The following is a 16,688-nucleotide window of genomic DNA, read 5'->3' as shown; positions in this document are numbered from 1 at the left end:
GCAAAGAATTCGACGAAAAATATAGACATAACTTTTCGCAATATAGTACAACTCAGTCAATTCCTAATATACTATCTATGGATAAACCTTTGTTATTTGCAGCAGTTGTCTTGTGATCAGCATAGCTCCCCTTGACAAAGAATTCAGAATCCATCCGAAGAAGTTCATCCATCATCGCTTCAGCCACAGGAGTCACCATGTCATTGATTTCGTCGACGTTATTCTTTCGTCTCGATTTCTTGGCCAGGCAGTCAGAGACAATCTTCGTCAGATCTAATTTTGGATGGCAAATATGTATCATGATTATGGCGAATCTTGCTCCAGCAGTCAACTGAGCTCGTACAAAGTTATGAATACGAGGGACATCTCAAAACTTTTCCATCAATCCAAGAAGAGTATCGGGAGCTTCATCTCGAGGGAACATAGTCTTGTAAACAAGGGTCAAGGTTCTCGTGCAGAAATTAAGGAATTCGCAAACCTGACAGGTGCGGTCTTGGAACCTGACAATATGTTGGGTCCGCTCGGGAGTGGCCCAGAACAGACAGCCGTGGTTAAGAGAAAGGTTAACGAGGAGGTTCGTTCTTACATTCACCCTTTCATCTTCAGCAGCAGCGTCGAGAACAAAACCTATTAAGCGAAAGAACAAGAAATTCAAAAAAAAGGGGGTACAGCAAAAGACAGAAGAAGTTCTGGGTTGAAAAAGCGTACCTAACATATCCACACTAGCTTCATTCATTAGCTCGAGCATACTATTTTCTCGAGTGTTTGCTTTTTCAGCTTCCGAAATAGCAGCTTCCTTGGCAGTTATGGCTTCTTTAGCTTGTTGAAGGGCAATTTTCTCTCTTTCCGATGCTTTGCGGGATTGCTCCATCATCGCAAGAGTTTGCTTTTTCATGGACTGAAGTTGTTGGCGAATTTCTCGCAAATCTTGCGAGGAGTGTTTACTTGAAGAACCTTCGATAAGGTCATCATCGACAAGTGTTTTCTTCGAGAAGGAGGAAGCAGGAAAAGTATCGGCAGGATGAGGATTTGCGGAGTAGTTATCAAATATCAACTGGAAAAGAAAATTTCAGTATTAATGATCACGCAAAATAGAATTCCATTGATCTTCGGGAAATTTACACAGATATTACAGAAGGAGTCTTCAAAAGAATTACTACGACAGTTGTCGCCAAGACTACTGTGACGACAACATCAAAAGATACAGTAAAAATAAAAACAGAAAAAGATAGGGCATTCTACTAGACCTCCGGCTTCGAAGAGCTAGGAGCAGGAGTAGGCTTGCATCCAAGATAGGCAAGGATCTTCTTTGAGTTGGGCTTTGAAGCCTGATGCGTGTGGTTGGCACGTCCGTTGGGAACCCCAAGAGGAAGGTGTGATGCGCACAGCGGCAAGTTTCCCTCAGTAAGAAACCAAGGTTTAATCGGACCAGTAGGAGTCAAGAAGCACGTTGAAGGTTGATGGCGGCGAGATGTAGTGCGGCGCAACACCAGTGATTCCGGCGCCAACGTGGAACCTGCACAACACAACCAAAATACTTTGCCCCAACGAAACAGTGAGGTTGTCAATCTCACCGGCTTGCTGTAACAAAGAGTTAACCGTATTGTGTGGAAGATGATTGTTGGCAGAAAACAGTAGAACAAGTATTGCAGTAGATTGTATTTCAGTAAAGAGAATTGGACCGGGGTCCACAGTTCACTAGAGGTGTCTCTCCCATAAGACGAACAGCATGTTGGGTGAACAAATTACAGTTGGGCAATTGACAAATAAAGAGAGCATGACCATGCACATACATATCATGATGAGTATAGTGAGATTTAATTGGGCATTACGACAAAGTACATAGACCGTCATCCAACTGCATCTATGCCTAAAAAGTCCACCTTCAGGTTATCATCCGAACCCCCTCCAGTATTAAGTTGCTAACAACAGACAATTGCATTAAGTATGGTGCGTAATGTAACTAGTGACTACATCCTTGAACATAGCACTAATGTTTTATCCCTAGTGGCAACAGCACAACACAACCTTAGAACTTTCTGTCACTGTCCCAGGTGTCAATGCAGGCATGAACCCACTATCGAGCATAAGTACTCCCTCTTGGAGTTACAAGCATCTACTTGGCCAGAGCATCTACTAGTAACGGAGAGCATGCAAGATCATAAACAACACATAGATAACTTTGATAATCAACATAACAAGTATTCTCTATTCATCGGATCCCAACAAACGCAACATATAGAATTACAGATAGACGATCTTGATCATGTTAGGCAGCTCACAAGATCCGACAATGATAGCACAATGGGGAGAAGACAACCATCTAGCTACTGCTATGGACCCATAGTCCAGGGGTAGACTACTCACACATCACACCGGAGGCGACCATGGCGGCGTAGAGTCCTCCGGGAGATGATTCCCCTCTCTGGCAGGGTGCCGGAGGCGATCTCCTGGATCCCCCGAGATGGGATCGCCGGCGGCGGCGTCTCTGGAAGGTTTTCCGTATCGTGGCTCTCGGTACTGGGGGTTTCGTCACGGAGACTTTTTATAGGCGGAAGGGCAGGTCAAGAGGCGGCACGGGGGCCCCACACCACAGGCCGGCGCGGCCAAGGGGGGGGCCGCGCCGCCCTATGGTGTGGCCCCTCCGTGGCCCCTCTTCGTCTCTCCTTCGGACTTACGGAAGCTTCGTGAGAAAATGAGGCCCCCGGGCTTTGATTTCGTCCAATTCCGAGAATATTTCCTTACTAGGATTTCTGAAACCAAAAACAAAGAAAACAAAGAATCGGCACTTCGGCATCTTGTTAATAGGTTAGTTCCAGAAAATGCACGAATATGACATAAAGTGTGCATAAAACATGTAGATAACATCAATAATGTGGCATGGAACATAAGAAATTATCGATACGTCGGAGACGTATCAGCATCCCCAAGCTTAGTTCTGCTCGTCCCGAGCAGGTAAAACGATAACACAGATAATTTCTGGAGTGACATGCCATCATAATCTTGATCATACTATTTGTAAAGCATATGTAGTGAATGCAGCGATCGAAACAATGTATATGACATGAGTAAACAAGTGAATCATATAGCAAAGACTTTTCATGAATAGCACTTCAAGACAAGCATCAATAAGTCTTGCATAAGAGTTAACTCATAAAGCAATAATTCATAGTAGAGATATTGAAGCAACACAAAAGAAGATTAAGTTTCAGCGGTTGCTTTCAACTTGTAACATGTATATCTAATGGATATTGTCAACATAGAGTAATATAATAAGTGCAATAAGCAAGTATGTAGGAATCAATGCACAGTTCACACAAGTGTTTGCTTCTTGAGGTGGAGAGAGATAGGTGAACTGACTCAACATTGAAAGTAAAAGAATGGTCCTTCATAGAGGAAAAGCATCGATTGCTATATTTGTGCTAGAGCCTTGATTTTGAAAACATGAAACAATTTTGTCAACGGTAGTAATAAAGCATATGCATCATGTAAATTATATCTTATAAGTTGCAAGCCTCATGCATAGTGTACTAATAGTGCCCGCACCTTGTCCTAATTAGCTTGGACTACCGGATCATCACAATGCATTGTTTTTACCAAGTGTCACAAAGGGGTACCTCTATGCCGCCTGTACAAAGGTCTAAGGAGAAAGCTCGCATTGGATTTCTCGCTATTGATTATTCTTCAACTTAGACATCCATACCGGGACAACATAGACAACAGATAATGGACTCCTCTTTTATGCATAAGCATATAACAACAATTAATAATTTTCTCATTTGAGATTTGAGGATTATTGTCCAAAACTGAAACTTCCACCATGGAGCATGGCTTTAGTTAGCGGCCCAATGTTCTTCTCTAACATATGCATGCTTAACCCTATGGTGGTAGATCTCTCTTACTTCAGACAAGATGAACATGCATAGCAACTCACATGAAATTCAACCAATGAAAAGTTGATGGCGTCCCCAGTGAACATGGTTATCGCACAACAAGCAACTTAAAAAGAGATAAAGTGCATAATGACATATTCAATACCACAATAGTTTTTAAGCTATTTGTCCCATGAGCTATATATTGCAAAGGTGAATGATGGAATTTTAAAGGTAGCACTCAAGCAATTTACTTTGGAATGGCGGAAAATACCATGTAGTATAGGTAGGTATGGTGGACACATATGGCATAGTGGTTGGCTCAAGTATTTTGGATGCATGAGAAGTATTCCCTCTCGATACAAGGTTTAGGCTAGCAAGGCTTATTTGAAACAAACACAAGGATGAACCGGTGCAGCAAGACTCACATAAAAGACATATTGAAAACATTATAAGACTCTACACCGTCTTCCTTGTTGTTCAAACTCAATACTAGAAATTATCTAGACCTTAGAGAAACCAAATATGCAAACCAAACTTTAGCATGCTCTATGTATTTCTTCATTAATGGGTGCAAAGCATATGATGCAAGAGCTTAATCATGAGCACAACAATTGCCAAGTATCACATTACCCAAAACATTTATAGCAATTACTACATGTATCATTTTCCAATTCCAACCATATAACAATTTAACGAAGGAGAAACTTCGCCATGAATACTATGAGTAGAAACCAAGGACATACTTGTCCATATGCTACAGCGGAGCGTGTCTCTCTCCCATAAAGTGAATGCTAGGATCCATTTTATTCAAACAAAACAAAAACAAAAACAAACCGACGCTCCAAGAAAAAGCACATAAGATGTGATGGAATAAAAATATAGTTTCAGGGGAGGAACCTGATAATGTTGTCGATGAAGAAGGGGATGCCTTGGGCATCCCCAAGCTTAGACGCTTGAGTCTTCTTGATATATGCAGGGGTGAACCACCGGGGCATCCCCAAGCTTAGAGCTTTCACTCTCCTTGATCATGTTGCATCATACTCCTCTCTTGATCCTTGAAAACTTCCTCCACACCAAACTCGAAACAACTCATTAGAGGGTTAGTGCACATTATAAATTGACATATTCAGAGGTGACACAATCATTCTTAACACTTCTGGACATTGCATAATGCTACTGGACATTAATGGATCAAAGAAATTCATCCAACATAGCGAAAGAGGCAATGCGAAATAAAAGGCAGAATCTGTCAAAACAGAACAGTTTGTATTGACGAATTTTAAAATGGCACCAGACTTGCTCAAATGAAAATGCTCAAATTGAATGAAAGTTGCGTACATATCTGAGGATCATGCACGTAAATTGGCATAATTTTCTGAGCTACCTACAGGGAGGTGGACCCAGATTCGTGACAGCAAAGAAATCTGGAACTGTGCAGTAATCCAAATCTAGTACTTACTTTTCTATCAACGGCTTAACTTGGCACAACAAAACACAAAACTAAGATAAGGAGAGGTTGCTACAGTAGTAAACAACTTCCAAGACACAAAATAAAAACAAAGTACTGTAGGTTAAAAAAAAACATGGGTTGTCTCCCATAAGCGCTTTTCTTTAACGCCTTTCAGCTAGGCGCAGAAAGTGTGTATCAAGTATTATCAAGAGACGAAGTGTCAACATCATAATTTGTTCTCATAATAGAATCAAAAGGTACCTTCATTCTCTTTCTAGGGAAGTGTTCCATACCTTTCTTGAGAGGAAATTGATATTTTATATTACCTTCCTTCATATCAATAATAGCACCAACAGTTCGAAGAAAAGGTCTTCCCAATATATTGGGACAAGATGCATTGTATTCGATATCCAAGACAACAAAATCAACAGGGACAAGGTTATTGTTAACAGTAATGCGAACATTATCAACTTTACCCAAAGGTTTCTTTGTAGAATGATCAGCAAGATTAACATCCAAATAACAATTTTTCAGCGGTGGCAAGTCAAGCATATTATAAATTTTCTTAGGCATAACAGAGATACTTGCACCAAGATCACATAAAGCATTACAATCAAAATCTTTAACCTTCATCTTAATGATGGGCTCCCAACCATCCTCTAACTTTTTAGGAATAGAGGCTTCACGCTCTAGTTTCTCTTCTCTAGCTTTTATGAGAGCATTTGTAATATGATGCGTGAAAGCCAAATTTATAGCACTAGCATTAGGACTTTTAGCAAGTTTTTGCAAGAACTTTATAACTTCAGAGATGTGGCAATCATCAAAATTCAAACCATTATAATCTAAAGCAATGGGATCATCATCCCCAATGTTGGAAAAAATTTCAGCAGCTTTATCACAAGCAGTTTCAACAATTTTAGCAGTTTCAGGCAGTTTTTCGCGCTTTGCATTCGAAGTGGAAACATTGCTAACACCAATTCTTTTATTAGTATGAGTAGGAGGTGCAGCAACATGTGTAGCATTAGCATTACTAGTGGTGGTAATAGTCCAAACTTTAGCTATATTCTTTTCTTTAGCTAGTTTTTCATTTTCTTCTCTATCCCACCTAGCACGCAGTTCAGCCATTAATCTTATATTCTCATTAATTCTAACTTGAATGGCATTTGCTGTAGTAGTAATTTTATTATGATGATTCTCATTAGGCAAAACTTTTGATTTCAAAAGATCAACATCAGCAGCAAGACTATCGACTTTAGAAGTAAGTATATCAATTTTCCCAAGCTTTTCTTCAACAGATTTGTTAAAAGCAGTTTGTGTACTAATAAATTTTTTAAGCATGGCTTCAAGTCCAGGGGGTGAACTCCTATTATTGTTGTAAGAATTCCCATAAGAATTACCATAGCCGTTGCCATTATTATAAGGATATGGCCTATAGTTGTTACTAGAATTGTTCCGGTAAGCATTGTTGTTGAAATTATTATTTTTAATGAAGTTTACATCAACATGTTCTTCTTGTGCAACCAATGAAGCTAATGGAACATTATTAGGATCAATATTAGTCCTATCATTCACAAGCATAGACATAATAGCATCAATCTTATCACTCAAGGAAGAGGTTTCTTCGACAGAATTTACCTTCTTACCTTGTGGAGCTCTTTCCGTGTGCCATTCAGAGTAGTTGATCATCATATTATCAAGAAGCTTTGTTGCTTCACCAAGAGTGATGGACATAAAGGTACCTCCAGCAGCTGAATCCAATAAATTCCGTGAAGAAAAATTTAGTCCTGCATAGAAGGTTTGGATGATCATCCAAGTAGTCAGTCCATGGGTTGGGCAATTTTTAACCAAGGATTTCATTCTTTCCCAAGCTTGAGCAACATGTTCAGTATCTAATTGTTTAAAATTCATTATGCTACTCCTCAAAGATATAATTTTAGCAGGGGGATAATATCTACCAATAAAAGCATCCTTGCATTTAGTCCATGAATCAATACTATTCTTAGGCAGAGATAGCAACCAATCTTTAGCTCTTCCTCTTAATGAGAAAGGGAACAATTTTAGTTTAATAATATCACTATCTACATCTTTATATTTTTGCATTTCACATAGTTCAACAAAATTATTAAGATGGGCAGCAGCATCATCAGAACTAACACCAGAAAATTGCTCTCGCATAACAAGATTCAGTAAAGCAGGTTTAATTTCAAAGAATTCTGCTGTAGTAGCAGGTGGAGCAATAGGTGTGCATAAGAAATCATTATTATTTGTGGTTGTGAAGTCGCACAACTTAGTATTTTCAGCGTTGGCCATTTTAGCAACAGTAAATAAAACAAACTAGATAAAGTAAATGCAAGTAAACTAATTTTTTTGTGTTTTTGATATAGCAAACAAGATAGCAAATAAAGTAAAACTAGCAACTAATTTTTTTGTATTTTGATTTAGTGCATCAAACAAAGTAGTAAATAAAACTAAGCAAGACAAAAACAAAGTAAAGAGATTGAGAAGTGGAGACTCCCCTTGCAGCGTGTCTTGATCTCCCCGGCAACGGCGCCAGAAATTTACTGCTGGCGTGAAGTTGGCGTGGGAGATAGAAATCTTTGTGGTGTAACTTTTCTTCAGGTCCCCGGCAACGGCGCCAGAAATTTGCTTGATGCGTGTGGTTGGCACGTCCGTTGGGAACCCCAAGAGGAAGGTGTGATGCGCACAGCGGCAAGTTTCCCTCAGTAAGAAACCAAGGTTTAATCGGACCAGTAGGAGTCAAGAAGCACGTTGAAGGTTGATGGCGGCGAGATGTAGTGCGGCGCAACACCAGTGATTCCGGCGCCAACGTGGAACCTGCACAACACAACCAAAATACTTTGCCCCAACGAAATGTGCTGAGGTTGTCAATCTCACCGGCTTGCTGTAACAAAGAGTTAACCGTATTGTGTGGAAGATGATTGTTTGCAGAAAACAGTAGAACAAGTATTGCAGTAGATTGTATTTCAGTAAAGAGAATTGGACCGGGGTCCACAGTTCACTAGAGGTGTCTCTCCCATAAGACGAACGGCATGTTGGGTGAACAAATTACAGTTGGGCAATTGACAAATAAAGAGAGCATGACCATGCACATACATATCATGATGAGTATAGTGAGATTTAATTGGGCATTACGACAAAGTACATAGACCGTCATCCAACTGCATCTATGCCTAAAAAGTCCACCTTCAGGTTATCATCCGAACCCCCTCCAGTATTAAGTTGCTAACAACAGACAATTGCATTAAGTATGGTGCGTAATGTAACTAGTGACTACATCCTTGAACATAGCACTAATGTTTTATCCCTAGTGGCAACAGCACAACACAACCTTAGAACTTTTACATCACGTCCCGGTGTCAATGCAGGCATGAACCCACTATCGAGCATAAGTACTCCTTCTTGGAGTTACAAGCATCTACTTGGCCAGAGCATCTACTAGTAACGGAGAGCATGCAAGATCATAAACAACACATAGATAACTTTGATAATCAACATAACAAGTATTCTCTATTCATCGGATCCCAACAAACGCAACATATAGAATTACAGATAGACGATCTTGATCATGTTAGGCAGCTCACAAGATCCGACAATGATAGCACAATGGGGAGAAGACAACCATCTAGCTACTGCTATGGACCCATAGTCCAGGGGTAGACTACTCACACATCACACCGGAGGCGACCATGGCGGCGTAGAGTCCTCCGGGAGATGATTCCCCTCTCCGGCAGGGTGCCGGAGGCGATCTCCTGGATCCCCCGAGATGGGATCGGCGGCGGCGGCGTCTCTGGAAGGTTTTCCGTATCGTGGCTCTCGGTACTGGGGGTTTCGTCACGGAGACTTTTTATAGGCGGAAGGGCAGGTCAAGAGGCGGCACGGGGGCCCCACACCACAGGCCGGCGCGGCCAAGGGGGGGCCGCGCCGCCCTATGGTGTGGCCCCTTCGTGGCCCCTCTTCGTCTCTCCTTCGGACTTCTGGAAGCTTCGTGAGAAAATAGGCCCCTGGGCTTTGATTTCGTCCAATTCCGAGAATATTTCCTTACTAGGATTTCTGAAACCAAAAACAGCAGAAAACAGAATCGGCACTTCGGCATCTTGTTAATAGGTTAGTTCCAGAAAATGCACGAATATGACATAAAGTGTGCATAAAACATGTAGATAACATCAATAATGTGGCATGGAACATAAGAAATTATCGATACGTCGGAGACGTATCAAAGCCCTGATCAGCGATTGCCACTTCGTGGTCTCCATCTCCTGTGTGTCGCCAACTTTGGTCCAGTCGATGTTTTGCTGGCTATCAGCAACCAGAGCAATAGTGCTTTCCATGGCCACCTTCATATTTTCTTGGCGAAGCTTAAGTCCAAGATCTTCTGGGGGATTGAAGCACTTGGCAAGAGCAAGGAAGGTCGTGGGTTCCTTTTTCTTCGGGAAGAAGTAAGGGTAGAGCCGCGACAATCCTTCCCTAGCCACAGTAAGACCTTCGCGTGCTTCATCTCTGTGAAACTCATGGAAAGCAAGTGCGTCAAGAAGAGGATCATTGTCGGGATCTTCATGTTCATATTCTTGAGATGTTTTCCCTGTCGAGGCAGAAATTTATTGATCAACAAACGAGTAAATAAAAGCAAGTCCAAAGAATGAAAAATAGTTCGGGCACTCACTGACAAAGCGACGGCTTTGCGATTCCAGGCGTTTAGTAATCGCGTCTTCACGAGCAGATTGTGCGGCTATATGCTCGCTCAAAGCAGTCTCGGTGTCGTGAAGCCTCTTCTGAAGTTCTTCGACACCAGCAGCGTCTGCCTTGGCCTTGTCAGCATCTGCCCTAGCCTTACTAGCATCTGATTCGGCCTTCTTACGAGCCTCCTCACTTTGCTCTAATTTTTGAGCAAGTGTGTCGGCACGTTTGTTGGCCTCCGCAAGTTTTTCTGCCAAAATAGTCAAATCCAGTCAAAATCACGACAAGAAAGGAGTGAGAAGGCAAGGGTAAAGAGAAGCAGAAAGACATTACCTTCAGCTTTGCTAGCATATTCGCGGTACCCGACGAATTGGGCACCGAAGCGGATGAATTCCTTAATCAAAGGCTGTTAAAGAAAGATAGATAAAGAAAGCGTCAGTATGGGAAAAAGTGCGATAGCACAAAATGAAAAGAAGCAAACATTGAAAACATCGATAGCATCAGAAAGTATTCAAGGACTTACATCATCCAAAAGAGGAGTCGAGGAGCTACCCAATTGTAAGGTAGGCTCTGTGATTGATTCAACCCTCGCCCTTTTTGGTGAAGGGACGAGGGGGCTTGCAGGAGGAGTAGGTGCGTCGGTGTTTTGTTGAGGAGGCAAAGATTCTTCTCCTTCAACGTGCACTTCAGAAACAACTAAAGTATGCGACGTACTCGTTCGAGCAGTCGCATCAATAGCTGGCGTTTCTTCCTCGTCACCACTACGGTTAAATGGCGACAGTATAAGAAGCAAGATAGACAAAAGTCTTCAAGAGGCAAAACAGTAAGAAACAAGGGGTAACTTACGAACTGACGAGGGCGTCAAGGTATGGATCGAAAGCTGCCTTCCGATTTGAAGGAGCAGCTTCTTCGGCTTTGGAGGTGCCGGAATGTTCGGCGTCGGTCCTTTTCCTCTTGTTCCTTGGAGAAACAGCAGGAGGAGGAGAGTGTGCCGATGTGGTAGCCTCGGAGTCAGCATCCTTTTCAGAGGATCCGGCAGATTTTCGAGAACCTGCGGGTTCACTCTCAGGGCAAGGAGCACCCTGGTTGTCATCAGTGACAACGGCTCGTTCTTCGACTTCTCCACCTTCGGGAAGGGGAGGAAGAGAGACAAGATCTGGATGGTTCTATAAAAAACAAAGGGGGATGTCAATAAAAGAGTTATGCAAAGGATGTCAAACAAAAATGAGCAAATCGACAAAGGTTACCTTGGGAAGCGCATTGGTGGCGCTATATGGTTTTACGCGACAAGAAGAGGGGACAGCATCTTTCTTGCTGAGGGAGGAGATTTTCCGGACAAGTTTTTCTAAATCCTTGACCGACAAATCCACCGACAGCCGATCCACATCATTGTCGCCAGCATACTTCCAGAGGGGATTTTTGCGAGCCTGCAGAGGCTGCACTCTGATTCTAAGGAAATATGCCGTGATTTGGATACCCGACAGTTCTTTACCGCGGGTGCTTTGAAGCTCGTGGATGCGAGTCATCAGTGCCTCCGTCGCCGTTTTTTCTTCGTCGGTAGCCTCTGCATCCCAGGAGCGGCAGCGATAGATTTTCTCGGCACCATCAAAAGGAGGAATGTTGTCTTCAACACACCCATGATTCTCCTCGTGGATGTATAGCCTTTTTTTGCGCCACCCTTGAACTGAGTCAGGTAATTTGACATCGAAGTACTCGACATCAGGGCGAACGCAGATACAAACACCGCCTATGTTATAGGCGACATTGGCAGAGCCATTACGGCGACACAAAAAGATGCGTTTCCATAACGCCCAGTTAGGCTGGACGCTGAGGAAGGATTCGCAAAGAGTGATGAAGATGGAAATATGGAGGATAGAGTTGGGTGTGAGGTGATGAAGTTGCAATCCGTAAACGAAAAGCAACCCACGAAGAAAATTGTGAATGGGGCCAGAGAGGCCGCGGATGAGATGATCAACAAAACTAACCCGATACTCCATTGGAGGGGTTGGGTAGCTCTCTTCGCTGGGGAAGCACGGCGCCTTTGGCTTCTTGCTGATCCCCAGTTTCTTCAGCAAGTTAATGTCTTGGGCAGAGATTTTGGATCTCTCCCACTCAGCGCTCCCCAGATCTGCGGAAGCCATCTTCGATTCCGGAGTGCTGTGCCTGATCAATCTGCGCGGTGGCATCAACAATGGCGCAGGAGTACAGCGTGAGAGTAGTTGAGCTCAGGGAGCGATGGGGCGCGAGAGGAGATTTTTGCAGAGGAGAGCAGAAGAACGGCGCAAGCGAAAGTGTGGAAGGAAGAAGATGAAGCCCTTAAATAGAGGTGCGGCGAATCGGCGCACCGTTAGATGAAAAAAGTGTGAGGCAGATGGTATACACGTGGAGCAAGGGTAAAAAAGTAATTTTGCCCTACAGGCGTTACAGTGTGTGCGCCAGGAAAAGCGGAGGACGTGTGTCCCCCACTTGCACGACGTGTCAATACGATGCGTAACTTGGGCTCGCAAGGCAGCGAGAGAGAACTTCTCGCGATTTTCAGGAACAACGGTCGTGGCTATCGTCAGCAATGATGTCACCTTAGCAAGAGAAAATTTCGACTCAACAGTTTCATAAAAAAGGCGACAACAAAAAATATTGGAGAGCCTTTGATCAAAAAGGGGCTACTTTGGAAAAATGAAAAAATTCGAGAAAAGACAAAATAGAAATGGTGTGAGCCTACTATGATCAAATACAAATATTTGCTCATAGCCTCGGGGGCTACTCCCATCGGGAGCGCTGTTCGCGCACCCGAAAGATTTGAAAGTTTCGAGTGAGATAGAAAATATAGTGACATAAGGCGTGGAGCCTACACCCAAGCACAAGTCCTTGGCTGTAGCCTCGGGGGCTACTCCCATCGGGAATGCTGTTCGCGTACCCGATGAAATTATAAAAAAGGGGAAAGAAAAACAAGAGAGTATATTTCGAGTTATAAATAACTCTGCATATACTCCCATCGGGAGAGCAATATAAGTCATCCGTTGACTCAATAAAATGTGCTATTCCAACAGCCGAATAAGCACTCGACAATATATTCTCAGAACGCCAAAGTTGCGAGCAATTCCTGAATGCCGCAAAACTTTGCGAAGATAAGACCCCAGATCCGTTCTGTGTGGCGTGGCGCCGTCTCTGACGTCGGTTTGCTACTTTTATCCGTATCAACAGATACGAAGAAAAATCCTAACAGACGCGTTAGGTACCCGATAAATATGACTGGGACTCGACAGAATGGTAAGACCTTAAGCGGCACCTGTCGAAGTTTACACCAGTATCCCGAGATCATGTCCAGGGACGTGATCTTGAAGTAGGTTTTTGCGGATTGCCACTAGAGCAGTTAACTAGTACCTGATCCGTCAGATGAATTAGCCCCAACTACCATTATCCCTGTGCAATATAGAAATTCATATGTAAAGAAATATGGACAAGTTCAAAGCTATCGAATAAATATAACTGTGGAGATTTTCCCTGACTCCACGATTCAAGCAAAATCTCGGGGGCTACTAACATAGGCATCCCCAATGGGCCTGCCGAAGATAGTACCCGGGGTTTACTGAAGGCCCACGACTCGAGAAATAAGAAGAATCGGAAGCCCAAATTACTATTAAGGAAAGTTAGAGTTGTATTAGGAGATAATATTTGTAATCTTGTGGGATGAGTTGGAAACCCTCCCGGACTCTGTAACTTGTACAATACGAATCCCTCGGCTCCACCTCCTATAAAAGGGGGAGTCGAGGGATAAAGAAAGCATCGAATCATTGTCTCACAAACCCTAGTTTTCATATCGTCGAGTACTTTTCGGCTGAAACCTTCGAGATCTACTTGCCCTCTACTTCTAACTAAACCCTAGTCTACAACCCGTAGGCATTGACAAGTTAATCCCTTGTCACATCAGCACTATTATCCGGAAATGGGGGAGGTGCGGAAGGTGGCGCGGGTCCGCGATAGGAGCGACGCGTTTTGTCTGAAGCCAGAGCTGCGGCGGCGAGAAGGTAGGCAGCGGCATCAACATGATGGTCCAGGGAGAGCGAAGATGATTGATACACAGTGGGGCCACAAAGAAGGCGCTGATTGGCAATTTTACAAAAAAAAACCAGATTTTGTAAATGTGCAACATCTATCACCTATGTTTGTTACATATGTGCCATTCCAGCTTGACAACGGGATCCACATGCCATTTGGTGATTAAACTAGCGTGTTAGCTAAATCAGTGTTATCTGTTACGTGTTACCCGTAGAGTCGTGATTTTTTTTTATGTACTAGCAAAAGTGCCCGTGCGTTGCACCGGGAGAAAATCAAAACTTGTTGCTGCAATCGCCTCGTTGCTGCCGCAATCGCCTCGTCCCTCGCCATGATGTCCTCCTCTAGCTCGCGGTCGATCCTCCTCCTCCGCCGCCACACACGCCTGCTCCTCCACCGCCTCCGCGCGAGCCACCTCCTCCACGATTGCCACCAGGTCGGCATGGTAGAGGGATCATTGCCTCGTCGAGCTTGCAGACCTCCACGCGCCAATGTGGTCCCGGACCATCCACGCGACCTCCGCCAGGTCGGAGCGCATCGCCGCAAGCTTGTGCCTCCGCCACCAGGGCCTGACGATGACCGCCTCAAGAGGCTCTCAAACGACGCGAGCAGCACCCGCTGCTCGTCGCTCACATCCTCATTGTTGGGGAGGAATCCCATGTCATCGTCCTCCTCATCGTCGAAGGCGTGGATGATGGTGGCCAGGTCCACCACCTCCAGATCGTTTCTGGTCGACGCCATCACCACCCTCGCCCCCACGAGTTCTGCCCTGGCCTCCGCGAGCTCCCCCTGCAGGTGGGACATGGTCGCTGCTGCCGCCTCAGTCCTGACCTGCTAGGTATTTCCCACGCAAATGGACTCGGAGACCCTGTACAACCAATTTAGTGTCCGCAAACCAACACAAACAAAAGCGAGTGAATACTTTTAGCATTCGTTTTGCGTCGACCCGTTGAATAACCTAAATAACACCACCCGAGCACAAACTCAGCCGGCCATCTTGGCTGGCTACTCCAACGTGTGGTCTGAAAACGTAAAAAAGAAAGAATATAGATATTGTGTGGTCACAAACCAGCACTTTAATGGTGTCAGTTTTTACCTCGTCTTCTTCCGCGTTCTCTGAAGACGTCTTCCCCGTTGCCGAAAATTTCTTTCCAATCTCACGAGTCATCATCTCCATGGAGGAAATAAGCTCAAATTTCTCCCCAAAATACGGTGAACTCCTTAATCCCTGCGGTGAATGTTATCCTCAACTCCATAGGAATAGGATTGCATCACATCTACGTGGGACGGAGCTAGAAGCAGAGGGCCGCAATAGCGACTTAGAGCATCTCCAACAAACGCGCTAAAAGCCCCGCGCGGCAAAAAACCGCCGGTTTGCCGCGCGCGGGCGCTGCCGCGCTGCTCCAGCGGAGGCGGGGAAAAAGGCGCGAGCGCTAAAAATTTTGCCGCCCGCGCGCTTTTGCGCTATCCCGCGCGGGAAACTTGCCGCGTGCGCTGCCGCGCACGCTATAAACACGCCACGCGCGAACGCGTCCAACTGCCACTTCCTCCACGCGTCTGTCTCCCTCCTCGCCTCTCTCCCTCCCGCGCAGCTCCACCTCCGGCCGCTCCGCCTCCGACCGCGCCGCCTCCGCGAGATGCCTCCGCGCCGCCGCCCCTCCTCCGGCTGCCACGGTGTCCGGGCGCGGCCGAGTGGCCGGTTCGACGCGGAAATCCGCTCCGGCGAGGAGTGGATCCGCCTCGGCACGTTCGACACCGCGCACGAGGCGGCGCGGGCGTACGACGCCGTCGCCTGGCGGCTCGGCCGCTCCCAGTGGACGATGAACTTCCACGACGTCTTCACGCGGGAGCAAGCGGAGATGCTGGCGCCGCCGCCGCCGATGATCACGCGCGAACATCGGCGCCGACATCGGGAGCTGGAGCAGCGCCTCCTCATCGCCGAGCGCGACGAGGCGCTTCGCCTCGAATGGGCGCGCCGCTTCCCCGAGGACGTCGCCGCCATGGAGGCCTTCTACGCGTAGAAGGAGGAGGAGAAGACGGCGATTAAAGCGAAGAAAAAGGCGAGCCGCGAGAAGCGCCGCGCCGAGTCCGCGGCGAGGAAGAAGGCGAGGGCCGAGGCGGCGGCGAGGAGGAAGGAGGAAAAGAAGAACGGCGCAGGGCCATCGACCATCGTCCTCTCCTCCTCCTCCTCCGACTTCCAGTGGACGACGACGTCAACGCCGGTGTCGGACACGACACTGAGCAGCTCCGACTTCGACTGGGAGTCCGACGACCAGTCGGAGGAGTAGTTTATTTTAGTATTTTCGTTTAAATGTCGCATTGTATCGTTGCACTTTTAAAATATATTCGTATTTTCGATCATATTTTCATAGTTTCTTTGATGAATTTTCAAAAAAAAAAACGGTCGGATTAGCAGTTTGTGACGCACGCGCTGCAAAATAGAGCCTCTGCCGGAGGTGCGTTTTTCGCACACCAACGTGCGCTGCAAAATAGAGCCTCTACCGGAGGCAAATTCGCTATGCCGCGCGCCAGTGGTATACAGTGCGCCCAATCGCCGGTATAGCGCGCCGCGATTTAGCGCCCGCACGGGCGCCACCGGGTAGGAGATTGAGCCT

General features: G+C 45.4%; 1 protein-coding gene across 1 annotated transcript; it reads left to right on the top strand.

The window, feature by feature from the left end:
• The first annotated feature begins 15,710 nt into the window (after nt 1-15,710).
• On the top strand, nt 15,711-16,094 carry LOC127315494 (ethylene-responsive transcription factor ERF110-like). The gene has a single exon (XM_051345980.1). The coding sequence runs from the start codon at nt 15,711-15,713 to the stop codon at nt 16,092-16,094; it is 384 nt and encodes a 127-aa protein (XP_051201940.1).
• The last annotated feature ends 594 nt before the right edge of the window (nt 16,095-16,688 follow it).

The sequence above is a fragment of the Lolium perenne genome, chromosome 7, assembly GCF_019359855.2.
Source record: "Lolium perenne isolate Kyuss_39 chromosome 7, Kyuss_2.0, whole genome shotgun sequence".
Lineage (NCBI taxonomy): Eukaryota > Viridiplantae > Streptophyta > Magnoliopsida > Poales > Poaceae > Lolium > Lolium perenne.
This window is presented reverse-complemented; position numbering and strand designations above follow the sequence as displayed.

Bases quoted from the DNA above. Each gene is read 5' to 3' on its own strand.
- LOC127315494 (XM_051345980.1), top strand. From the start codon at position 15,711: ATGCCTCCGCGCCGCCGCCCCTCCTCCGGCTGCCACGGTGTCCGGGCG.